General features: G+C 41.2%; 3 protein-coding genes across 12 annotated transcripts in view; 2 read left to right on the top strand and 1 right to left on the bottom strand.

Moving 5' to 3' along the window:
• Positions 1-12,972, top strand: part of srgap1a (SLIT-ROBO Rho GTPase activating protein 1a) — a 74,829-nt gene extending 61,857 nt beyond the window's left edge. For 2 of the 6 annotated variants that reach the window (XM_005930325.3, XM_005930323.3), the window contains exons 19-22: positions 3,361-3,541; positions 5,340-5,477; positions 9,259-9,646; positions 10,380-12,972. In XM_005930325.3, the coding sequence (XP_005930387.1) occupies positions 3,361-3,541; positions 5,340-5,477; positions 9,259-9,646; positions 10,380-10,787 (1,115 nt within the window). In that variant the 3' untranslated portion in view covers positions 10,788-12,972. Of the gene's footprint in view, positions 1-3,360; positions 3,542-5,339; positions 5,478-9,255; positions 9,723-10,379 lie in introns of all 6 variants that reach the window. The other 4 variants (XM_005930324.3, XM_042224090.1, XM_042224091.1 and 1 more) reach the window with 3 other exon arrangements.
• A 104-nt stretch (positions 12,973-13,076) lies between these two features.
• Positions 13,077-18,625, bottom strand: ccdc113 (coiled-coil domain containing 113). 5 transcript variants are annotated; one of them, XM_014336146.2, is made up of 10 exons: positions 18,332-18,625; positions 17,696-17,750; positions 16,286-16,421; positions 15,745-15,906; positions 15,504-15,653; positions 15,073-15,183; positions 14,775-14,873; positions 14,581-14,688; positions 14,354-14,509; positions 13,077-14,262 (listed from the first exon to the last, which is right to left on the bottom strand). In XM_014336146.2, exons 3-10 carry the CDS (start codon positions 16,385-16,387, stop codon positions 14,155-14,157), a joined length of 996 nt encoding a protein of 331 aa, XP_014191632.1. In that variant the 5' UTR covers positions 16,388-16,421; positions 17,696-17,750; positions 18,332-18,625; the 3' UTR covers positions 13,077-14,154. The 5 variants fall into 5 exon arrangements, with proteins under 5 accessions (XP_014191632.1, XP_005930392.1, XP_005930394.1 ...); XM_005930330.3 differs by lacking the exon at positions 18,332-18,625 and adding an exon at positions 17,831-18,247; XM_005930332.3 differs by lacking the exon at positions 17,696-17,750.
• Positions 18,626-18,746: 121 nt separating this feature from the next.
• Positions 18,747-24,103, top strand: parp12a (poly (ADP-ribose) polymerase family, member 12a). Its single transcript, XM_005930327.3, has 11 exons — positions 18,747-19,336; positions 20,333-20,468; positions 20,568-20,832; positions 20,926-21,096; positions 21,220-21,409; positions 21,549-21,723; positions 21,882-22,111; positions 22,230-22,317; positions 22,439-22,569; positions 22,938-23,086; positions 23,274-24,103. The coding sequence occupies exons 1-11, from the start codon at positions 19,023-19,025 to the stop codon at positions 23,528-23,530; spliced, it is 2,106 nt and encodes a 701-aa protein (XP_005930389.1). The 5' UTR covers positions 18,747-19,022; the 3' UTR covers positions 23,531-24,103.
• The last annotated feature ends 384 nt before the right edge of the window (positions 24,104-24,487 follow it).

Here is a 24,487-nt window from a genome sequence, read left to right as displayed (position 1 = left end):
TGACGATGTAAAAACATCTATCATTTCATTTTACGCTATCGTTTGTTTCGTGGTGTCGCAAAATAAACTCTTTACGGCAATATTTTTCATGGTTTTGATGGTCGCTGTAGTGGCTATATTCATTTCTTAAAGTTCTCTCTTTCGCTTATATTTAATATAACCACACTACGGACAGACAAGGGCTTGTTTTTAAGCGTTGTCGTTAGCAACAACGACTGTAAAACCATCGCGTGTCTGATGGGTTAGGGTCCACATAAACCTTTCACAATAAAGCTCAAGATCCTGTTGAGACTTTTCAAAATAAACTGAATCGCGTGAAATAGCAGATTATTTACGGATGAGAAGTAAAAAAGAGCCGCCAGGTGCTAAAAAATAAACCTTAGACTCAAACGTTAGAACAGGCTTTTCCCCGCAGCACGCCGTGTAATAAATACTCACAAAGAAAACGGCGGCCGTTACAACTTATGTCTAAAAAAAATGTATCGTTTCATGCTTCGGTTAAAACACTCGACTCCAGCTGGAAACACTTCCCGCAAGTCGAGCTGCCCGAGATTCACAGAATTTACAGAAAATGTTACATTTTTGTGATTTATAGCGTTATCGGATAGATGCCTTAATTTTGGTCATATCGCACAGCCCTGATACAATCATTGGAACCAAACATCAAGGCTAGTTCTTGTCTAATTTGGCCTACGTCACCCTTTTCTCTCAGTTTTCCCTCCTTAAGATCGGCTTCTTTACAGCCATCCTTCCACTAACATCTTTTCTGATGAATTTTCAGAGAACAGTAGGAGGATTAACTGAAGGTGCAGTTCAGTTTCTTTAGGATGTGACTTTCAGATACTGTTCATCTACTGTAGCTGGTTTATTTGTAGGCCTGCCACTTCTGGTTTTAATCCACCAGTTTCCACCATGCTGAGATAATGCCAAGTGTCAGCTAACGACTTCTTGGAACTCGCCTTGTTGATGCAAAAATAGTATTCCGGGCCAGGGAGCGAATTGTGTTTTACTAGTAACTAGTAAAATTGGTTCTTTCCCAAGTTGTCTGTTATGTGTAGACACAACACTGGTTCATCCCTGGAGAAACACTCAAGACCACTTTAAAAAGTGACAATAATGTGTTGCTCTCTGGAAGCAAAATATAAAGAAACAAGAGTTGAAGCCTTTTGTGCTGTATGTGTAAAACTAATCACATTTCCTTTGATCTCTGCAACAGTTTGTGCTTTTTATTAACCTGCTAAGCAAAGACAGCTTTGAAATCAATCTTAAATTAAAGTTTTCCCCCTATAGGACACAGTTATTTGAAGCAGCAATAATGTTAACATATGGGAGGCACAAACTGGGCCTTGTGACATTTGACACTGTCCGACACGCGTGACATTTGAGATGATGGTTGTCACGCGAGGAGCTTAACTGGTTTTAGAGTGGCAACATTAATGTTGTGTCTGCTGGTAAATTTCCCACAAGGTCAGAAATGAACTAAATGACTCATTGATTATGGCAGTTACAGGAATATACCAGGATGCCCTCGATGTCACGTGAACCTGCTCGCTGTATTGTAGATGTTAAAGGGGAATGTATTGTTATACTTTGCAGAGCGTAGTCAGTTTTCCTATTAGGAGCCATGTTTCTTTTCTTTTTTTCCCATGTTTGCCGCAGTGTCTGCTGTTTGTTTTGTAACAGCAAGAGCGTGCGATTATTAACATCATCATGATGATGTGCAGTGGGGGAAAAGAAGCCTCCTTTAGTGCCATTGATCCTAAAAACATATCAAACCAGGCTTCTGCTGCCCCATTTCTCTGTGGGAACACTGGTGTAAGCAACATCCACACCAACCGCGCTCCACTGGCGTGTGCAAGACATCTGACAGTTTCTATCTCTTGGACCACATGCCTCCAACTCTCATGGTTCAGCATTTCTTTAGCTCCAGTCTCAGTGTGGGAGGGTGCGTACATGTACGTGTGCAACCGAGTTCAGTTGGTTCTGAAAGATTCTCAGTTATAATTGCACGACATGACAAAGGGAATCCTGCCTGCTGCTTCCAGCTTCAGTCACGTCCCTGCAGCGCTCACACGCGTGTGCCTTGGATACACATTGACAGATCGCAGGATCGGCTTATTGACGTGACTGAAAGGGATGAAGAAAGTAGAGGAAGGAAGAGAATTCCCCTGCACCGACGACTGTGCCGTCTGCTTTATTAACAGCCTCGTCCACTGTAGTGCAGTCCGATTAATTCAAACTGTAAATTCCTGCTTGTCACATTTCATTGGAGCCACGGCAAAAACTGACAACCCAGTGAAGCAAAGACAGTAGCAAGTTAAAGGTGGGATGAAACTGAACGAGAATACATGAGATAAAATAGGACACTGGAAGAAATGCAGAGCCCACAAGTCTTTCCACAATCAAGCCTATATTTTCTTTAGCACACGGGATTCTCATCTTGAAATTAATCTCCCACTCCTGAGAAAGATGCAGTATATCACGATGAGTTGTCACAGCTGAGACAGGTTTCAGACATTTACTCTGTTGCCTTCCTACCAGCGTATATATAGAGCCTGTGTTACGTCTGTCCAGGGACCCCCTGTCTGACTTGAAGCGAGAAAGTGAGCTGGCAGGAAAGCAGAGGTAGGAGCGAGGGAGGAATAAAGAAGCTATTTTTAGCCTCGTGTTGCTGTAGTGCATACATATTGGCTTGGAGACTGTGCCTTTTTTGAAAAGTAAAGTCAACTCTAGATGTTGTTCTCTTCAGATTGTATTCGGGGAACACAAGTAGTTAAATGTGTACAAGTAAATTAAAATAAACTGTAATAATAATTGTTCAGTCGACCACTGGCTGGTGTTTTACGTAGTAACTTTTCACGGTATGTTTCACATTCTGTTGTCAGTGATCCAGAGCTCTATTTGTACAACTATTGAGCAGTAATCACCCCAGTCTGATGATCCATGCCATGACTCGCATGCCCCTGAGTCGCATAGATCTCCTCTCAAAAGCTTCTATACATGTCCTGCTAAAGCTCCTCAGGGCCCATAGTGGCTCTGGCCTGCTGTTGTAAAGCTGGGTTACTATTGACTGGAACTGAGGGCGGGGGAATCAGCTGGCTTAGCTTACTTGCACTCCATGTGCACTTGCATCAACTGCATATTCACGTGTACAAACATGTCGGTGTTAGACTCCCTTGAATTGTAGCCAGCCTGTATTTGTAAGTGCATTTGTTTCCAAAATTAGATTTTTATTTCCCAAGTCTACAGCACTTTAATCAGTCGTTAGAAATGTCTGCACATGAAATAACAACCATCTGTACTTGATGACTTTGCCATATCTGACATGTACTTAACCTGACTAATCCTTTCTCTTGACAGAGGGTGAGCCTATTGAAGCCATTGCCAAGTTTGACTACGTCGGGCGCTCTTCTCGAGAGTTGTCTTTCAAGAAGGGCGCCTCCCTGCTGCTGTATCAGCGGGCATCTGAAGACTGGTGGGAGGGGAGGCACAATGGGATTGATGGCCTGGTGCCACACCAGTACATTGTAGTCCAAGACATGTGAGTGTCCTACAAATACAAATATAGAGCAATAAATGTCTTCTGTATTGAGCACAAACAAAAGATGTGCATCATGCACAGTGAATACTGACTAGTCAGTTTACCTCTAGCTAACCTCAAACTGTAGGCAGTTGTAAAGGAATAATCAGATGTTCATAATATATGTTATGTACTTTCTTCCCAAGAGATGGATGGGAACATTCATACATCCATTTTCTTAACTGCTTATCCAGTTCAGGGGTGTGGGGGTTGGGCTAGAGCTTATCTGAGCTGAGGCTGGACAGGAAGATTTATACGGTTTCCTATCTGTACAGTAAATATGATGCCAGCATCTTTTGAACTAAACCTAAGATGAGGGAAAACATTTACTCGTTCCACAGCTGACAGTCCTCAAACCTTGAAAAATGCTCTAACAGAAGGTGATTATAAAGAACCACTGAAAGTAGTACATTCATTTATAGATTGAATGTATATAAAAATGTAATTTATATATATTTTTAATTATACAATTAAAATGGAATTCTTTAGTTGGAAGACGAACGAGTAGTTTCTGACCTCTCCTCGCGTAATTATTATACCAAAGGCTGCTTAACTAGTGCCGGATCCACTTAGAGTCTGAGAGCTAAAGTCCTTAGCAAAATATCCCTGTGGGTTAAACAACACACTTGTCCTTGTTGACTTTGCTCCACAAAAAGGCTGCTAGGCCGTCAGGTTACTATAGGGTCGCGCACAGGGGACCTTCAGGCTCATTTGTCTTGTCCTCCACTGTCATCCCTGCTCAGCTGTGGAGCTTTCTGCATCTCCAGGGTCCTTAACCAAGCCTTCTGTCACCGTCTCGTGCTCTCAGCACTAACAAGCATGCACTCTGCCATAGCGACTGTTGATGCCTAATGGACTGAAGTCACTGTCTCGTTAGGACTGGAACAGAATCACTCCAATCACTTAGTAGCTGGCTGGCAAAACAGTCATTTGGAATGCCTTCACGCTCTTTCTGTTTTCCTCCTTCCCCTGCTGCTGTTGTCCCGTCAAAGGACCCCTATCAGTAATTCACTAGGAGGGAGCACTGCTGATGGGGTGTCATCTTAGTTAATGAAAGAGCACAGAAATTTACAGCTGTACACGTTGTTCCCAAGGAAGTAACGTCCTGGTCTCTACTTAAAGTGAGCAGGCAGAGGAAAGTAAGAGCGCACAAGATTGCAATCTTCACTCGTCCTGTAAAAAAATAAGATATACAGGGAGATGTTTCCTAAAGTACTTTGGCACAAGATGTCACCTGTCAACGTTTGACTGTGAAAATTCATTTGTAATTTTTGTTGGTAGCTGCCTCTGCTTTGGAGAAGTGCTCGTCTGTGCTGTGACCCTGTGCGTTCATGTGGATTTGCTAAATAAGTGACTGTGTTTGATGATGCCATCAGAGGCAACAGTGCAGCTCAGTAGGTCTGATTACTGCCACCTGACAGGCACCAACTGTACCGAGTATCCAGTGACACAGCTCGCTGAAACTCATGCAGCTGGTTTGTGTGTGAGTGTTTGTGCGTGTCGCCGACACAGCGCATCACCAGAATGCTGAGAGGTTCGGGACTATGACTCATCTGACTCCGTAGACCTTGTGGGGTGGGGGTGGGGGTGACACATGCTGACTCTCAGGAAACGGATGGAAAATACTGATACTGAAGAACTGAACAAATATAAAAGATTGACTGATTTGCTGATTTGTCCCTTTTTTTTTTTACTGTGGGTTTGTCTATCACTTCTTGCTCTTTTCATGTCTCAATGTCACACTGTCTCTGTGTCCCAGAGATGACAACTTCTCAGACACTCTGAGTCAGAAGGCTGACAGCGAGGCCAGCAGTGGCCATGCTGGGGAGGATAAATGCTCAGGAAAAGACATCGGTTCACCCAATGACACCAGGATCTCTGAAGCCTTCATCACCAGGTGGATATACTGCTGTAAAACAGTGCTAGCAATGTTGATGCTTTTATTTTTTTATTTTTTTACACAATTTCTGTCAAATACCTTAATTAGGGACCACAAAGATTTTGCAGTTCTGAATATCAAAAAAAACCCTCTGTATTTTAATTTGGATCATTCCCACATTTTTAAAGAGGGATGTCAAAATTTGTTTGACATCCACATCCAGCCCACTTTGGTCTTATGTGGGATGCAAAATTAATAGTTATTTCAAGAGAAAGGAATCTGTCAGCACAACTCTTTTAGGGCTGCCACGATTAGTCGACTAGTCACGATTACGTCGACTATCAAAATCGTCGACGACTGATTTAATAGTCGACGCGTCGTTTGAAGCTTTGTAAGATCACAAAAGACGCAGGAATAAGTAGCAGGATTTAAGAGTGTAATAACGGACTGAAACAGAAGATGGCAGCACTGCATGTACAAGGATGCCAGCTGCCGTTAAACCCCGAAGAAGAAGAAGCTGTGTCCCAGAATTCATAGCGCGGCCCAGCTCAGTTTCCAACAATGGCGGCAGCTAGTTAGTTTTAATATTACTCTTATTATTCTTTCTGGGTCACAAAATAAACGTTTAACATATTTTCAGGCGAGAATGTAGCTGTGTAAACCTCAAATATCTGCTCAGTTTATCAGGACACCACATATTTTCAAAAGCGCTCCGACGTTTTCGGAGACGTCTGTTACCCACTAGCTCGATAGCTAGCCGGGGGCTAGGTCACTAGCGCCGTGAGAACACCGGACTCCCGGCAAATCGTTTTCAAACCCACCGCCGTCTTTCGCTACTCAGGTTAAACATGATATATGAGTCACTTAGATAACTTAAAAATGTTATTGTTTGGCTTTTTTAGTATTTTATTTGTTCCTGAGTAAATCGGTTTGGCTGAGATTAAAGTTATAGTTTTACACAGCTGAATAAACGTCAAGCAGACAGCTGATTATCAGAAGTGTGAGATGCTGGAGAATTACTCCGGTGTCCTGTTATATTTTAGATAGCAAGGAGTTTATTAAACTTCATCGAAACAATCTGCAAATTTCATTAAAATTTAATAAACTATCATCTTGTCTTTATTTTTAGTTAGCACAGACCTTAAACACTTAAAACTGTAAGCTAATGATAGTTATATAAGAGCAGATGCTGCTGGTGCAATAAGCTGTACGCTGTACCAATGGATGATGATCTGATTAGTCGACTAATCGCAAAAATAGTCGGTGACTAGTCGACTATCAAAATAATCGTTTGTGGCAGCCCTAGACTCTTTGGGCTTAAAGTGTTTGGTGTGGCATTAATAGCCATGGGGCAGGTTTTTATCAGTAGGAAAAGCTGTAAAACTTATGAAAATTAAATTAAAACGTCCAAAATTCTTGTTCTCCTTCACATTTTCCAAAGTAATCCAGCGGGCCAGATTGGAGTCTTTGCTGGGCCAATTCTGGGCCCTGGCCTTATGTTTGACACCTTTGTTTCGCGGTAATTAGTTTACTGCAAATTTGACTTTTACCCTGTTAAATCACTGCAAATTATTCATAATGTTTCCATTTTACCTAAAACAGGGCAGTTGGAGACCATTAGTTTTACGGCAGCAGTAACAGTAACTCCTGAGTGTGCTACCTTCCTCTGACATTGTGTTTCCTAAACTCTTTGTCTAATTGCAAGCATCAGCCACATTGTTTTGTCCCAAGTTACCAGACAGTTCCCGTCAGAAAGTATGAGTATTAAACAACTATTTCAGTCATGCACATGGAGGATTGGCGCACGCACACACGCGCACACACACACTGTGTAGACACACAAATCCAATCACACCTCAGTCTTTTTGGCAGTCTCTCTGCTGGTTAGTGCCAGTATTTTGTCTCCTGCTTCTCTTTTCATTGGTGGAGGATAAGCGACCTTGAAATATCTCTTACTGGGTTTTGGCCAAACACATGCTATTTTATTCAGAGCCATACTCACTCCCTCTACTTCACTGTTGAAATGTTGATGATTCATGCTAGAGGCAATATTTACACCACTGTAGGTATTGGTATGCAGCTGAACATATCTGAATGAATCATCCTTTTAACATCAGCCTTAATAAGCGTCCTCAAAGTCCTTAAACTAGAATCTGTCACACTCTTCCTGTCATTGGCTCCCAGGTGATCCCCACCTCTCTCCTCTTTCTTCTACCCTCCACCCTCCCCCTGCTCACTATCTACTTTTCCATTCAAACAGCAAGTTTTGAATCATTTATACCACTGGATATTTTTTTTTCTTTGGATATTTTCCCCTCTTGGTGGTCTCAGTCAATAACACGCTCACCAGACAGACTTCTATAGTAATCACAGTAAGCATTAGTAAACAAGACAGCTGTGTTAGAGCCTCTTTTAGTGGAGAAGAAGCATGTTGATGTGACCAGAACAATTCCTTCACTCGGCCTGTTTTTCTGTGTTAATGAAGAGGGGCATGTACAGCGTCTTGTGATTTATGTTACATTATTAGTCGAAGCCATAATAAGCAAAGGGTGAGCTGTCAATGCGGTGACAGCTTGCAGAGTAAGTTGCGGTGCCTGTTGTAGTACATGCTGTCCCAGAGGAAGATTAGGGATATACATGCTGACTGCTCCACCTGCAGTTTATAAGCAGGTACTGCAGTTGTTTTGCTATTCAAGAAATGTCAGTGCAGTCAAGGAAAAAAAAAAAAAAGTTGTTTCCTCACCAGACACCGTGTCTGCACCACTCCACCACTGGCTCTCTATTATTTAGTGTGTGAGCTTTCAACAGCAGCCATTGGTGCAGTCATATGTTTTTATTATGCGCATGAATTTATAAATTTACATTCAGATGTGTGTGGGTTTCAGAGTGTTACATAATCAAAGGTCTGTTTGGATTTACCTGATACTCTGGCATTGCAGGTAGAGCTCACATTATATTCACCAAAATATTCACCACCTTCTCGTCCATCCTCATTACTGCTTTTTGTTTATCACAGTAATAAAACTGCCTGGAAATGTTAATGATAATGTCTGAGAGCTCGTTCATAGGGCTGATGTAAACTCTCTACTTGAAGCCGTTTGTTTCGGAGAAACAACCGAGGAAGAGTTATTACTGAAGATGATTAACTCTAATAACTGACCTGACCTGCGTTAGAATCCAGATGCTGTATTACTAATTTAATCTTTTAAGTTGTCACTATTTCCATAAATGTAACACCAACTCAAAAAGCAAGTGATAATAAAATTAGACACTGCGCTGCTTCACTGCAAGTGATGAGCTGCTTTGATTAATTGTTACAGCCCTCGACTCTGCGTAAGTATGACAACCACAACAGAGCTGAACCTGTTGGAGCAATACAAAGGAGGATGCGCTCCTTTACTGGTCTTTTATGGAGTAACACAAATGCTTCAGTGAAACTGATGTTGGCGTGGAGCAGTCTGTGAATGTAAAGGGATTTATGTGTGATAGAAGTGCATTCATACTCAGCTCCGTCTCCGTGTTTTAACTGTGATAAGGCAGCTTCAGCGTCCCCTGGAGGAGTCTGTTTTGATCCTCTGATGAACAACAGATCAATTCTACCTGCTCTCCAGAATAACCTTAACCGATGCTTGACATCAAGGATTCCCTCAAAAAGCTAATATGCCCCATCTAATTCTGTTTTTAGAAGCTTTAAACTACTAATAAATCACAGCTAATGTGATGAAGTAGTGGTGAGGAAAACTGCTTTTTTTTTATGCTTGCCTATTGTTTCCTCTTTCCTGCACTTATATTGCAGCAGACACAGGAAAAGATCAGATCCACCGTCTCGACGGCCACCTGCCCGTCCCAGTGATGTCCACTGCATGGTGCATACCTCCCAGCAGAGTCATAGTGGACATGGCGGGACTCCAGAGATGGGCTCACCAGTTCTAGGCCACTTCAGCCCACGGGACATGCTGCGAAGTCGCAATCACGTTGCCATAGACAGCCCTGAGCGACGGCGCCGCGCTGGCCACAGCAGTCTGACGAATATCAGTCGTCACGAGTCCCTGAAGAAGATGGAGAGCCCACCGATTCGACGTTCCACGTCCTCGGGCCAGTACACAGGCTTTACCGACGCCCATCACCACCACCACCACCACCACCACCACGGCGGCAAGCCCCTGGATCCGGAGACCATCGCACAGGTCAGCGCGGGACGAGCGGCGACCCGACCGCAGCTCCCTCCACCATCAAAGCCCTGCCCTGCCCTGTAAAAACATAGTCAGTCCCAGTCTTCTGCTTCCTCTGGCTGCAACCTAGTCCCTGTGCTAAAGAAATGCAAAAGACTAGCTTCACAGGCAGACGGCAGGGATCACAGTATACTCCTACACACAATATTCCTAGAAATTCTGAATTTTTTGGAAAATGCCAAATATTCCAAAGTCTGATCTTGAATTTTGTCATCATTCTAATATGGCTTCTGTCATATAAGATTATATAATGGTGGAGCCATAGTCTTTTATAGGCTGTCGTTTAGAAAGCAGAGGGTTACAGAGAGCACCTTAAACTGTGCTGGGCTGTCGGTCTGCCTACTGGGAGCATGCTAAGATGAACATGTCATCTCTGCATCTCATTTGCAATCCAGAGCCATTAACATGGTGAGGGAGAAGAGCCAGTATTAAGTAATATTGTCTACCAACTTTGCATGTATACTGCATGCTTGGTCTTTTCTTAAAAAATCTCTCCTTGTGATCTTCTTTTATGTTGTGTCTGTGTTCTCCATGTTTTTGCATGTTTATGGTCTTTTTCACTCTTAATTTCTCCATCCAATCTTGCCTTATTGTTTTTTCTCTCTTTTTTTCATCTTAACCCTCCTGCTCGTGTCTTGCCTATGTCATTATCATCCTCTCTCACGCACATTTTTCTCCTCTCCTGCAGGACATAGAGGAAACTATGAACACTGCTCTGAATGAGCTGCGAGAGCTGGAGCGGCAGAGCTCAGCCAAGCACGCCCCCGACGTGGTGTTGGACACCCTGGAGCAGCGGCAGACCTCCGGCAGCAGCGGCGGAGGTCCGACGCCGGCCAGCTCCAGCGAGTCCCTCAGCCCCATCCACGGCGTCATGCTGAGGTCAACTGCCAACACTGAGCCGCCCACCCGCCGCAGCACCAGCTCCTCCAATGATTCTGTGAGCACGTTCAAGCCCGTGGTAGCACCACGCATGGGGGTGCAGCTCAAACCCCCCGCTTTGAGGCCCAAGCCCATGGTCTTACCAAAATCAAATCAGGCCCCTCAGCCTCCTGCTAATTCTTCTCAGGACCCTCTGGATAAGTCCTGCACCATGTAACCTCCAGGGCGGGAATCGGAGAATGTAAATCAAAAACTCTCAATCTAGTTCCCAAGAGACTGTGAAACCAGTGTTTACAGTTCTCAGAGAGAGTACACGTAATATCTAAGAGTGTGTAAAATACTTGGCCCTGGATTGGAGACATTTCTTTTTGATGGTTTGAATCTGAAAACAAGAATTTAAAAAGGAGTTATTGATGTAGGAGTTGTAGTGAAGACAGATTTGTCTGTTGTCTCAGATTTGTGTTAATATGTTTAGGTAATATTAATATTAAATAACAGATCTTAAAAAAAAAAGATTTTAAAAACAACAAATCACAAAGGCTTCCGGAAAGTTTTAGAAAATGTACACATTAGTTTAGTTTACAGATGATAATGAACTGTAACTCTGAACAACATGTGGTGCATGCAGTTCTTGAACCTGTGGTGAGAGCTGTCGTGACCACAGATTAGATTTTTCTTTCCCTTTTATCTAGAATGGCCTTCGGAGGTGTTGCGAACCAGTACATAGATCATACATCAGATGTTCATTAATAGAAAAGGTGCTGTGACTTGCTGGGCAGAAAGAGTTTTAAGGAGCCAAAACAGCCCTTTACAGATTATTTATTAACGGTACTCTGTTAATAAATGAGTAGTACTAACACCAGTATGCTTTTTTCCACTCGCATGTAAACTGCAGCTTTCTTCAGCAAAGCATGCCGTCTGTTGTGTTTCGTTAAGTACAAAGATCACCTCTGTGCTGGCTTCACTCAGATTTATTTAAGCATATTGCCTGGAATGACAGATGATGATTGGATAAAACCACTATTGCTTTATGACTTTTACGTCTGAACATTTTGATGCGTTCATAAATTCCTGCAACGTTACCTTAGGTTGTGGGAAGAAATGCGCCTGATATGTGTTTGCTTTTGCATCTGTGTAACCTTTAGGGAGAAAATGATGATGAAAAATATGTTGTTACACTGCGTGGACTACATGCCACAGCTTCCTTTTATGCCTTGTTTGGCTTTATTTACCCAAAGACATGAGTTTATAAGTCAAAGCACGGATACTGATCCTTCATGTTTAGACTCAAGGTGGCGCCCTGTGGTTGTGCTGCCAGTAGCCATGGACCTGATGACTGTTAGTTGTAAAAGCCTCCTAATACGTTCCCCCTGCTTCCTGTGCTTCTCTTTGCGAAGGTGTTTGAAAACAGCAGCTTGCTTTGAGTCCTCTAGTCTGTTTTATATGTGGGAAAGAATGTCAATAATGTTTGCATACTGCTCTCAGACTGACATTGAAGCTCTTTTCGCGCATTTACCGATTTGTGTGGATGATATTTTGAAGTGCATGAAAAGAAATGGGCTACGTGGGTCAGTCAGCTCCTATATAATGATTTCAAAATGCAATAGCCTCATAAAATTGTATGTGCCAGACTTCCGGTTTTGTGGCTGCACCCCTGTATGTCTCCATTTGTTTTTGTTTTTTAACCTCTGTGCTGTAGAATAACAGAGCCGGGTGCATGTCATTGGAGTGTTTGGCTAGCATAGTTACATATAGAAAAGAGTTTGGTAGTTAGGTTGCAGTGCATAAGCAATGCTCTCTAACAGCAGGTTTACACTATCTTTGACTTGACAAATATTATATGTATAAATAATTAAAGGTTAATTAATTTCTGAATTACTAACTTTCATTATTTTTGTAATCTTCTTTTTGTTATATTTGTTGTGTTTCTGGGTAGAAATCACTTAGAAGATATGATGTGGAATAAATATCCAGAGATACAGGTGTCCCACCTATAGTGTGAAGCCAGTTGTGTATATAAAAAATGTGTTTTTGTCACTATGTAACATCAGCAACAGTAGGACTCAAGTTATGCCGTCTGTAGGCTTTAAGCTACTCTGTGGTGTTATGTACATCTGTATTCTGTGAAAGTGCCTTTGGAAATGTTTTAGAGGAACTTCAGACACTCTGCCCGGTCGCATATTAGATGCCGTGTTTTTGAGAAAATGCAGTGCAGGATGATGAAGTGTATAAGAAATTATGCCATTTTCCAAACAGTTATATGGCAGAATTGATCATAAATAAACAGCTTACTCAATGTGACATTGCACTTTTATGTATATAACTGTATATATGGCATGTAATATCATAACGTTTAGAGTTCATTCAAGGATTTCTTTCTAATAAAGGAAATAGTTTGTTGACCTTGTGTGTGTTTTTGTTTGTTTTATTGAGGAACTTTAACTGCAATTTATTCACTAGATTGGCTACACTTGTGTAGATGAAGTTGTAGTGCCCCTAAAAGACGTTTGAGCCAGAACAGTAAAATTACCAGTTTTGCAAAGAATAACATACACTGGTATTGTCAAGAATAATAAAAAATTGTGAAAGCTTTCATTAAATTAGAAAACAGACTCATTGCCTTCACTGTATGGGGACAAGGACCAGCTTAGTGTCATCTGTGTCCCACAGAGCCTCTTTCTCAGCCAGTGTGTGTCTATTCTTTGTTCTGTTTGGATAGCAGAAAAGTACAGTTTCAAGATTGTAGTCATTCAGATTTGCAACAGTCAAAAAGAGAGTAGATGATTGGTAAATAGATCGATGCTTACAAAGCACTTTTCTACTTTAATTGCACACTCAAAATGCATTTTTACTATAAGCCTCATTCACCCAATCTCGCATACATTCATAAAAGTGCTTTTTTCTAAACCTACGCACACTGTCTAACATTCATGCACACTCTGTTAGATGCATTGGGACAACAGCATCTTGCGAAAGGTTACTTCAATGTGCAGACTACAAGAGCCAGGGATCAAACCTCTAATCTTACAGCTAGTAAACGACCTGCACTACGTTCTGAGCAATAGATGGTCCGAATAAGATGAGAGGGCAGAAAGGCCACTCAAACAAACTAAGTAGTTAGCACATTTCCTCACAGCAAGAGTCCCGAGTCCTTGTTGTGAACACCGGCCAGAGCAGGGCCCCGATGTGTGGAGTTGCCTTTGTTTATTCCAGCCGTGACATGATCAGTTCATTCTCCTGTCACTGTGCCATTTAACACAGCTGCAGATGGTCCTCGGCACCACACTGCATTACAGAACGAGTTTCCCTTTTGTGTCAATAACAGCTGTCCTAATCTTAAATGAATGAGTTACATTTGCATAAATAAAGAAAGGAAAAGCAATAACACAACGTGTTTTTAATGTCAATCATAATTTTGAATAACTCTCAGGGATACAGATATGATGAGGATGAAAGCCATTGTTTTTACATTTAACAAAAAGCATTAAAAGATTGCAAACAATAATAAAGAAAGCAGACGCAGAACGATTGATGGAAAGTTTTCTTGTTGTCATCAAATCAGTCATTTGGGAAACTTCTTTTTTCTACATGTTATGTGCTGCTATGTGTGGGAGTTTTATTGGGATTTGGTGTTCCCCGGAGCTAGTTCCAACCTGTTTGTTCCACACTTTAGTGTGGGTCTTGAAGGCCATCTAGTTAAAACAGAGATTGTGTTGTTTTTAATACTATAGCACAACAGTTTTATTGTTATTGAGGAGAGACTAAATAAAAATAACATTTTACCTCAGCAATCCCAACCTTTCTCTCCCAAGTGTGAATGCTCTGCTTAAGCTTCTTGTATTTGTCTTTGACATGCATGTACTCAGTGATATCAGGAGCCTGATAATCTCTGAGCTGCCGTCTGAGTTTGTGGTTAAGGGCTTCAGCCGCTGAATGCTCCTGAGGAGAAAAAGATCAGGTATTAAAATTGGGGGTTTTAGATTCTTGAAGCTTTACTAATTTCGACAAACCTTCTCAGCATGCTCTAACTCCTCCTCTATTTTTGCCAGCATCTGCCTCACTTTGGCGATGTCATTGCTCAGCTCTGCCGACATCAATGTCACACTCTGCAGCTTTTCCTGCTCACACAGATATGACAGATAAGCTGAAAGTTATACTGGAAATAACGCCAAGAACACCATCTGACAAATTTCCAGCGAGTTACCTTGTGTGAGCTGAGAACACGCTGAACCTTCAAACTGTTGATCTGAAGTTCATCCAGGTTTTTGTCGGGTCTTGGCTCGTCATACTCCTGAAAAAATTCCTAGATGCAATACACAGAACTTTGCATTTACACACTAGCAAAATGAGCAAGTATTTAAATGGTTACAAACATGTAAGACACTGACAAACTTTGGCAGCAGAAAGCAGACTGTACATTGATTTTCTGTCCTCCCGTGTAACAGTCTAACCTACAACCTACACAATCTCTTGACAGCAACACATTTGCTTTCATTCTATACCTCATACTCAGCTTTCCCCATCTCTTTTTTCTGCTGCAGCTGTTGCAGGAGCTTCTTCTCGTGGAGCTTTAGTGCCTGATTCTTTACATTTAAGGTCTCCAGCTGGGTGACCTGTACATACGTTTGAACAGAACAAATGAGGTGAAAGGGAGGTTATAAACAGGACTGAAGAAAGCGGATAACTAACAAGGGTGAAAAAAAGTTCTTTACGCTGCTTGCTTCAATCTTTAGAAGCTAACCCATCTTAATAATCGTAGTAATTTTATTGACTTTATAGAAAATACTTGGGTAAAATTAATAATATGACTTTAAAAGGGTAAAAAGTCTCTGGCCTTTGGAAATGTGCATACCTCTAACCTGGAACAATCTATTCAAAAGCTGCTGTGCACATGTTGATGTCACTGTTTTGTTAAAAAGACAAGTTTTGTTACCTTTAACTTGTCTTCAATGTACTGGAGCACCTTTTCTGGCTCTTTCATTTCTAGCGTGTTGTCCTTCGTAGGTTTGACCAGTCTACGCTCAAAATCGTTCTTCGCCTTCCTGACATCAGCCAGACATAATTCTGCTTCCTTCATAGAGGCCTGAAAAGACGAGTATGTTTCATGAATAAATGTACCTGAGGTCAGTGTTTCTATATATTGTGTTTTATTTTTTGCATGTGTGTGTTGTAACCTTGTAGTTGTCCTTGTTTTTTTCAGATTTCAGTTTGAGTTTCTCCCGGTCCTGTTGTGTTTCTCTTACTTCTCTCTGTGCTACGCACAGTTTTTGTTCTAAAGTGAGCGGCTGAAAACGGTCCGATATGTTGGACCTGGACTTTCGCCTCCATCCAACGCCCTGAAGGCACAAAAACTCAAAATAGTATCCTATCATGTTTTGTTCAAGAAAGAGAATGCAAATGTTTTCAGTCAAACATTTATTGGCTGGAAAGAGTTGATGCAATAAGATCTGCTTTATTTTGGCCTGTCTCAACAGTAAATAAATTGACATTACCTAAAACTATAAAAACATTACACTGCAGCTGGGACAGTCATAAAAAGGACTTTGTTCTTCACTGTCTATCTAATTCACAAGTTCTGACAAATAAAGTGTGCTGTGTGTAGATATGTGTTGAGTGTGAAGCATCAATCTGCAGTCTTTACTTTTAGGAAGAGACCTATAATGGCAAATAAGGATTTGCATTCAAGGTTATTTAATAAACCTTTATGGTACTTACCCCAGCCCCCAGCTTCAAGCTTCGTGTTGCCCCGGCACCTTCTCCTCCAGCCTGGGATAGCAGGTCTTGTGGATCCAGGCGGCAAATGAAGCTTTCAAACATGTCATTCTCTGCCAGGAGGGCTGCATTGGAATGCCTCGGGGAAGAATGAATAAGAAAAGCAGGCAAAATAAATAAATTTTTTTAAAAAATGACTTAAAAATGCTCGGAGAAGTAACCGCTTACTTTAAGAAAAATTAATTGGAAAAAACATTATGTAGAGGGTGGAACAGCTCACCCTAAACCTTTCTAGCTAATGGTTAATAGACGAAAAGTTGTATTTCAGTAAGATTTAACTGAAATTACAGACCATTAGCAGAGCATTAGCAATTACTTTGGTGGGTTATACGGAATAAGTTAAATAAAGTCAGTTGTAGGGTTACAGCCGATAGGACGCAGTTATTTTTAGTTTAATAAATATGAACTGTCATTACTTTAGTTCTTCGATCCGTTTGTAAATGAGTTCCTTCTGTTCTTGCGTGACCTCGTCATTTTCCTCGATCAAGGAAAGCTCGTCCTCCATGGTTGCTAAGGTACACTGAACCTCTGGTTTCTATGGCCTAGTGTTGCATTCACGCACTTCTGGAAACGTTTTACTCAGTAAGTTTTGCAATGAGAGTAATAGAGTTTAAAACATGCTCTCGCCTTCTTGGGGATATATATTAGGTTTTTTGTTTGTTTGTTTGTGTAACCGAGCACTAATGTGTCGAATAAAATGTCAAAGAAATAAATGTATACTTTATTTATGCCGTGAGTTAAACATACATTTCCCCATTCATTTCCAGACAGGACTTACAAAACATTTTACTACTGGGGTGTCCAACTCCAGTCCTCGAGAGCTACCGTCCTGCAGCTTTTACATGCATCCTCACTCCAACACAGTTGAATCAAATGGTAGAATTACCTCTTCAGTATGCCATCAAATTTGGCAAAGGCCTGATAACAAGCCATTCATTTGATTGAGGTGTGTCGGAACAAGGATGAGTCTAAAAGCTGAAGGACGCTCTCGAGGACTGGAGTAGAACACCCCCGTTCTACTAATATCCCAGCTGCACATAAGACCATCAAACCAAAGGTGCGAATCAATGACTCTACAGCAGGGGTGTCGAACTCCAGGCCTCGACGGCCAGTGTCCTGCAGATTTTAGGTGTGTCCTTGATCAGACACAGCTGATTTAAATGGCTAAATGACCTCCTCAACATGTCTTGAAGTTCTCCAGAGGCCTGGTAATGAACTAATCAACCTAACCCTGACCCGGAATGATACCCAAAACCTGCAGGACACCGCCCCTCGAGGCCTGCAGTCACTGGTGCTAACAAATAACACTGCAAACCGTTACACCCAGTTTTAGAGACACTGCAATCAATTTACCTGTGGCCATGCACTGCAAACAATTCGGGTCTCACCGCTATGCATGACCTGCAACCTGGGTTTGTAAAGGGAAGTGGCACAATCAAATAAACGAAAAAACAAGAAGAGAGGTTAGTCCGCCTTTACAAGACTCACTCTCAGTCATTCATAACAGCCTTTGCAGCTGGACGGGCTAGCCGAAACCGAATTACAAATCAACCAAAAGAATAAAAAAGAAGGACAGCAGAGGTGCAGTCGATCTACAACTTAATTGATTAAAACTTGTGGTCACACGACCAATCTTCCTTTTCTTCTTCTGTATAGGGTTTATTGGCGGTTGGCAAACAGCAAAATGGTGCACCAACCGCCACCAACTGGTGTGGAGTGTGGACCGAAATGACAATAAATAAATAAATAAATAAAATATTCAAATTCTCCCGAACAAATGGGTCTGCCTTAAAAACTAAAATACAGCCTGATAACTTTCACTTATAGAGCTCACGCGAAATAAATCAAACAAGTCCAACTTCACTTTCATATCGTCCAGCTTTTTGATCAGTTGTCTCCTTTCCATATCATACTTCTGACAATGCAATAAAACATGTTCTATTGTTTCCTGTTCCCTACTGCAGTCACACTCCCCTGTACAGTGTTTACCTATTAAAATAATGTGCTATTTAAGCCAGTGTGTCCAAATCTCAGTCGAGATATAATCGTCTCCTCTCTCCTGTTTCGTCCTGCACTTCTCATTTCCCCCACTTTCCTTTGGATGTTGTACAACCATCGCCCTTTCCTCTCCTCCTCCCATTGCTTTTGCCACCTTTCCTTCATTTTGTATCGTATTCTGCTCTTGAGCTCCGTCCTACTCACACTAATAACCATATCTACCATCGGTCTCCTTGTTGCGACTTTTGCTGTCCTATCTGCCAGAGTGAGTTAATCGTGTCTGAAACTTCCCACAAAAGGCGCTCACCTCACCCCACACACCCACTACCTTGTCAAAGTTCCTGCCAGGTGACACTTGTTACATTTCTTTTTTACGATTGGTTTAGATTTAATGCAACCACATGAAAGTCCACTACTACTAATTTAAGATAAAATTCACTTTATTTTCAGATTTTATATCCTACGCAATCTCGCCCTCGTGACAATATCTATTTATTTTTGTATTTTTAAAAAACCTTGTAGCGATAACTTTCCTTCTGGGCAGGGCGACCATTATACAAACCTTTCTATGTTTAGGTTTCAGTTTCATTTCTCAGTAACCGAACGTAGCCGGAGATTTCGGTCAGAGCCATAACTGGGCTGCTTTGGAATTCTTAGCTAAAGGAACAAATGTCATTGCAGAATGACATCGACTCTGTCTAAATTCATCATCAAGACCTTATGCGACAACCAGGGGTGTTTGGAATTCGGGAAATTAGAAGATCAGCTCGCACAGAAATTCACGGTTGCGGATTCGATCCTACGCACTGTGCTCTTTGACGATGGTAAAATAGCCATTAAAGAAAGAAGAAAGACGGGAAGTAAAATAATCAGCCCGGATAGTCTGGTAGTGGCTAAAACCAATCTGCGGCTCTGTCAGAAAAAAGCTGGAGAGTGTCCGCAGTGCGATGGGTTACACCTGTGCAAGTATTTTGTTTGCGGAGAGTGCACGTTCGGGTAAGTTAACCTATTTATTTATTTATTTTTGTAGAAAGCTTTCCTATAATAACAAAGACTCGGTGATAGTTATCACCGCCATAAATGAGCAAAAAGGTGCTCAATCATTCACGATGGGGTTTTTCAACAAGCTACGCAGAGCGCAAAAGGGCTTTGCGTGGGTTTAAACTTTAAAGCCCAGCAAATAATCGCAGATTCAGGTTTGTTTTCCTGCTATTAGTCATCGCCTATGGTTGCAACGTATCGTCATCTTATTGGTGCTTCATAGTGATCTCATTCCCACAGCAATTAATCTTCAGTCTGAACACAGGTGTAAATAAAAACCCCACAGGTAAAAGTGCTTTTAGTACTCAGTGTAAATAGTGAATGATGATGGAATAAGCACCATGACCTTATAAGAACTGTTGTTTTGACTTTACATAAAATCCGAGCTGAATTTCATGAGACATTGTGGAGATCATCGTAATCAAAATGGTTAAATGTGACTTTAGTTTGGCCTGATGGAGACTGCGCTCCCTCGCATTCATTATGAATTTTACGAATTTGGGTCACTCCATTTTTTTCCTAAGGTTTGCACGATTGTAGTGCAACATTTTGACCAGAAGATGGCAGCAATTTAACAGTTCAATTACAGGACTTTGATCATTTTTTTTCCCAAATGCAAAACACCCATAATGTAAATAAATGATGGAGAGCCTACTGCTCACGCTGAAGGTCATGCCTTCATCTGGATACGACGTTTTTAGTGGCAGAAACGTTAAACTCATCCAAGTGACTTCTTTAGTCTCAGCTGAATGCAGATGTCCCCTACCTTATAAACAGGCCATTTGCATAATGACTTGAACTAGCACCACCGCATACATCTTTAAATGAGGTTTTTGACTATGTAAAATTATAGATACGTTGGCTCAGACACTAAACTCAAAAGCAATAATATTGAAAAATATTATAAGTAAAACAGAATATTTTAATTGGATGGCATGTTGTCATTTACAGAGGGAAGTGTAAGAATCCACACAGTGTGGCATTTCCATACAATGCAAAGCTTTTGAAGAAGTACAATCTTCATGATTTCACAGAGAAACAGCTGTTCCAGCTGTTACTGCAGAATGATCCTTATCTGCTTCCTGAGGTATGTTTTAGCAGTTTGCACTTGGAGGCAATTGTGGAGATTGTCTTGTTCTTCTGTTGAAAATATGTGAACTTCATCCTCCTTTATGATTCCTTTTAGATATGCTCACATTACAACAAGGGCAACGGTCAGCACGGCTCATGTAAATTCACCACCTCGTGCACAAAGCTCCATGTCTGCCAGCATTTTTTCCAGGGTGACTGCAAATTTGGCTCTTCGTGCAAAAGACAGCATGGCCTCGATGGACATGCGATGAAGCTCTTCCGAGGATTCAGTCGTGAGAATATTGAAAACCTTCACAAGATCTACAGAAATAAATGTATCATCGTGGGTCAACAGGAGAGGCAGGGTACTGGTGTCACTGGTAAAGCAGATTTTATAAAAACATGTCTTGCACAGATTTTTGTCAATCAGCAAGACCAGTAATCTACACAACATAAATGTGTCTCTTCTGTAGTGCTAACAGAGGTAAGAACCTCAACTAAGCAGCCTCAGCAGTCTTCCCAGCAGTCTTCCCACAGCAATCCTGGATCCCCAACCAGTTCTGTTTGTCCATCTAAGCCACCGAGCAATGCTGACATGAATGAAATCTGCCTTTATTTCATTCGCAGACATTGCGGGTTCAAAGGTAATGATCATGATGGTGGAAGCTGCCTTTCATATCTACAATACAGTAACATCTCAACACGTATAGCTCTATGTCCATATGTGCACTGCCTAATAAATGAATGCTGGTGTGTGTTTTTCATAGACAAGTGTGCACGTGTCCATTGGCACCTGCCCTACAGATGGCAGGTTTTAGACACTGATGGTGTAACCTGGAAGGACTTGCCCACTATGGAGGAAATTGAAAAGGCATACTGTGACCCAGCAAAAGAGACGAGCTGCATGGATCAACCTTCGTCCGGCTTAGGGCTTTTCAGATTTCTGTCTCTTCAAAGGTACATGAAGAAACAGAACACACAGATGTACTGTTTGTGGTGCATCTGCAGTAAAAGATTAAATGCATATTACTGTTATTCACATGAGCTCAGGTCTATAGATTTCCATTCATTTTGATGGAATTTACATCCCTCTTAGCTCTTCATCCCCTAGTGAGCAGTCGGTGGACTTCAGGACCATGAGATATGGAAACTCTCCAGTTCGTCGCCTGTCCACTGCCTCCTCTGTCTCAAAGCCCCCTCACTTCATTCTCACTACACAGTGGGTCTGGTACTGGAAGGACGATGGTGGGAAATGGTTGGAATATGGAAAGGTGACTTATTGTGATTCTTTCAATGAGTATGAAGATCTTGCCACCCTTGACAGAACTTTTCTAAGGGAACAGATGTATTACAGTTAGATATGCCAAGTAATTTAACCACTGGCATGTTTGGAATCTAAACTTTGGTGGATTGCTTGTGTTCTCTTTAGGGTGATGAGGAATCATCAGTGACTTCTGAAACCCTGGAGAATGTATACCTTGAAGACAGAGATACAGAGATTCCGTTCAGTGCTGGCAAACAGCAATATATTCTCCATTTCAAAGATGCGACAGGAGACCAGGCGATGTATCAGCAGAATATAAAATTCAAAACCAAGCGAGATGTCAGGAGGAGGCCTCGCTTTGTGTCTGCTCATGACGTGGAGGACAAGCTGAAGAGGTATTTTGACTTCCACTTGTGCACATTGATTCAGGCTATTCAAATATTTCTAGTCTTGGTTGGTTGCTGTCTTAAGTGAGTTTACCAACAAAATGAATACTGCATGTCTTCTCTGCAGTACGTCATCAAAGAGCTCCAGCTCCTCCACAGCTGAAAGCGTACCTTCGCACTGGGACAAAAATGCCATACCTGAGTTTGGATACAAGGTATCTTTCTTCTATTTAAAAAACAAAAACCCAACCCTGTGCTCAGTGTTACTAAACACTAAACCTATATTTCTACTTTTATTGTTAACTTGTATATTTGCACTTTATTCTTGTCTTCCAGCTAATACATCTCTCCCAATCTGCACCAGATTACAATCTGATTGAGTCTTTATTTAGAAGCACAATGCCGGTGAAAAAAATTAACAGCATCCAAAGGATCCAGAACCCGTCTCTGTGGAGAGTCTTCCAGTGGTAAATTACTGACAGAGATTTTTGGCTTTTTTAAAGAAATGATTTGAACTTTTGGAGGAACCAGGTGATAAAATAGTGAATCTACTCTACACAGTGTAGTTTACATTAGCAGCAACACAACAGAACTTGTTACTGTTAAAAAGTAGAAAAAAAAAACCGAAACTGTTTTGCAGGTGTTGGACTAAGTTCTGGCCTGGCACAGGAAATAGCTGAATCTTCACTAGCTATCTGATGGGGTTATTAGTTTTCTTTCCCCCTCATATCAAGTCTTTATGCTAAATTCAGCAGCTGGATGCAGACAGAAAGGTTTTACACACAAATCTCTGCAAGAAGGATGTTTCCACTTAAATGGCATACACTGTGTTCAGGCAGAAGGAGCAGATGAAGGGAAGGAACGGAGGAGACCCCTCAATGATGTATTTGTTCCACGGGACTGACGAGTCTCTGATAGAGGCCATCTGTGAGCAAAACTTTGACTGGAGGATGTGTGGGGTCCATGGCACAGCCTATGGCAAAGGTACAGCAAAGCAATCTTTGCATCACTTTTTGTAGTATAATGGACACATTGTAGCTAAAATTTGATACTGGAAAGCCATAAAAGGAATGCATCTTCCTCAAAATGAACACCAGAAAACTCTTGAGTACTAAATCACTAGCATTTTTTTCTTTGAACTATATTAACAATAACTTTTTTTTTATTTTAGGGAGCTACTTTGCCAAAGATGCATCTTACTCTGACAGATACGCCAGTGTCAAAGCAACTCCAAACAAGATTATGTTTGTTGCCCTGGTCCTGGTAGGGGACTACACCAAGGGGAGAAGCACGTACGTTCGCCCGCCGCTAAAATCAAATGGAAGAACGTTCTACGATAGTTGCGTTGACTCTGAGAACAAACCCAGCATTTACGTTGTCTTTGAAAAGCAGCAGATTTACCCAGAATACATTATCAACTACTCATAAGTCGCAGTTTGCCTTTCCTTTTTCAGACTAGTGAAACTCTCTGGATGGATGTTCTTTAGTTTCGTGGTGTATTTGAAAGTTTAGAATTTTGCAAATGTAGAAAAATGATTAAAATAATTTAATAGTTAACAAAGATAATGACAAAATTAAAAAATGCAATTAATGAACACTCCACAGGCTATCATTTTACATTTTGATTATTCAGAGCTCATATGTATAAACAGCCTTTAATTTTAAATGTAGCTTCTTATTCCTGTGACATGCTCAGTGACTTCTCATGTCTGTTTGAAATGCAGTGTCATGTAAGTTTTTTTTCAATTCTGTAACCAAAAGAGACAAAATTCAGCCAGTTTCTGAAAGAAGAGAAGACCAGGTTTATAAATGCTTGGTGTGCCTCAGAAGCACAAAGCACTCACAAAGTACTGTCGTCTGACCACAGAGAGAAAAATCAGCTCTGCTATATTTAACATGTGCGCTTCACATTACCGCAACTCCTCAACTATTTTGGGCTTAAGAAAATTCAAATTGTTCCTAAAAGATGACAATTTAGTAATTTTACAGCAATTATAAAAATTTTAAAAAAAGCCCAGGCTGCCTGCATGATACTTTCTTATTGCAGTCCAATAAGTCGCAATCATTGGCCTTGTGAAATTGTGGTGATTTCTCCAAATCTTTTAATCATAATGTGTCAGAAGTTGAGAGTGAGAAAGGTTACTATAGAACTACCAAACTATTTGATTATAGTATGCAGTATTTTCAGTATTATAATATTATCTTGAGAAGGGACTTCGAGTTGAACTTGAAATCATTGTAATGGTTTTTCTTGAAATGTATCAGAAAATCCTTATTTTGCACTTGAAACTGTACGCATTTCCTTTTCCCTCACAAAATCTCTGCTTTCATGCTTGAAGTATATCCTTAAGCAGAAACGCTTAGCAAAGTACATCAGTGCAAGCC

The sequence above is a fragment of the Haplochromis burtoni genome, unplaced genomic scaffold (assembly GCF_018398535.1).
Source record: "Haplochromis burtoni strain Fernald_Lab_line unplaced genomic scaffold, NCSU_Asbu1 Contig_127, whole genome shotgun sequence".
Lineage (NCBI taxonomy): Eukaryota > Metazoa > Chordata > Actinopteri > Cichliformes > Cichlidae > Haplochromis > Haplochromis burtoni.
Note: the sequence above shows the minus strand (reverse complement) of the source record. Positions and strands in the feature narration are given on the sequence as shown.

Coding starts and splice junctions, on each gene's coding strand:
- ccdc113 (XM_005930328.3), bottom strand. CDS start 16,847: ATGGAGGACGAGCTTTCCTTGATCGAGGAAAATGACGAGGTCACGCAA. Junction 15,654..15,744: donor AAAACAAGGACAACTACAAG/GTTACAACACAC, acceptor TCGTCTTTTCAG/GCCTCTATGAAGGAAGCAGA. Junction 15,184..15,503: donor ACATTGAAGACAAGTTAAAG/GTAACAAAACTT, acceptor ACGTATGTACAG/GTCACCCAGCTGGAGACCTT.
- parp12a (XM_005930327.3), top strand. CDS start 19,023: ATGACATCGACTCTGTCTAAATTCATCATCAAGACCTTATGCGACAAC. Junction 20,833..20,925: donor GCAGGGTACTGGTGTCACTG/GTAAAGCAGATT, acceptor TCTCTTCTGTAG/TGCTAACAGAGGTAAGAACC. Junction 23,087..23,273: donor TGGCACAGCCTATGGCAAAG/GTACAGCAAAGC, acceptor TTTTTATTTTAG/GGAGCTACTTTGCCAAAGAT.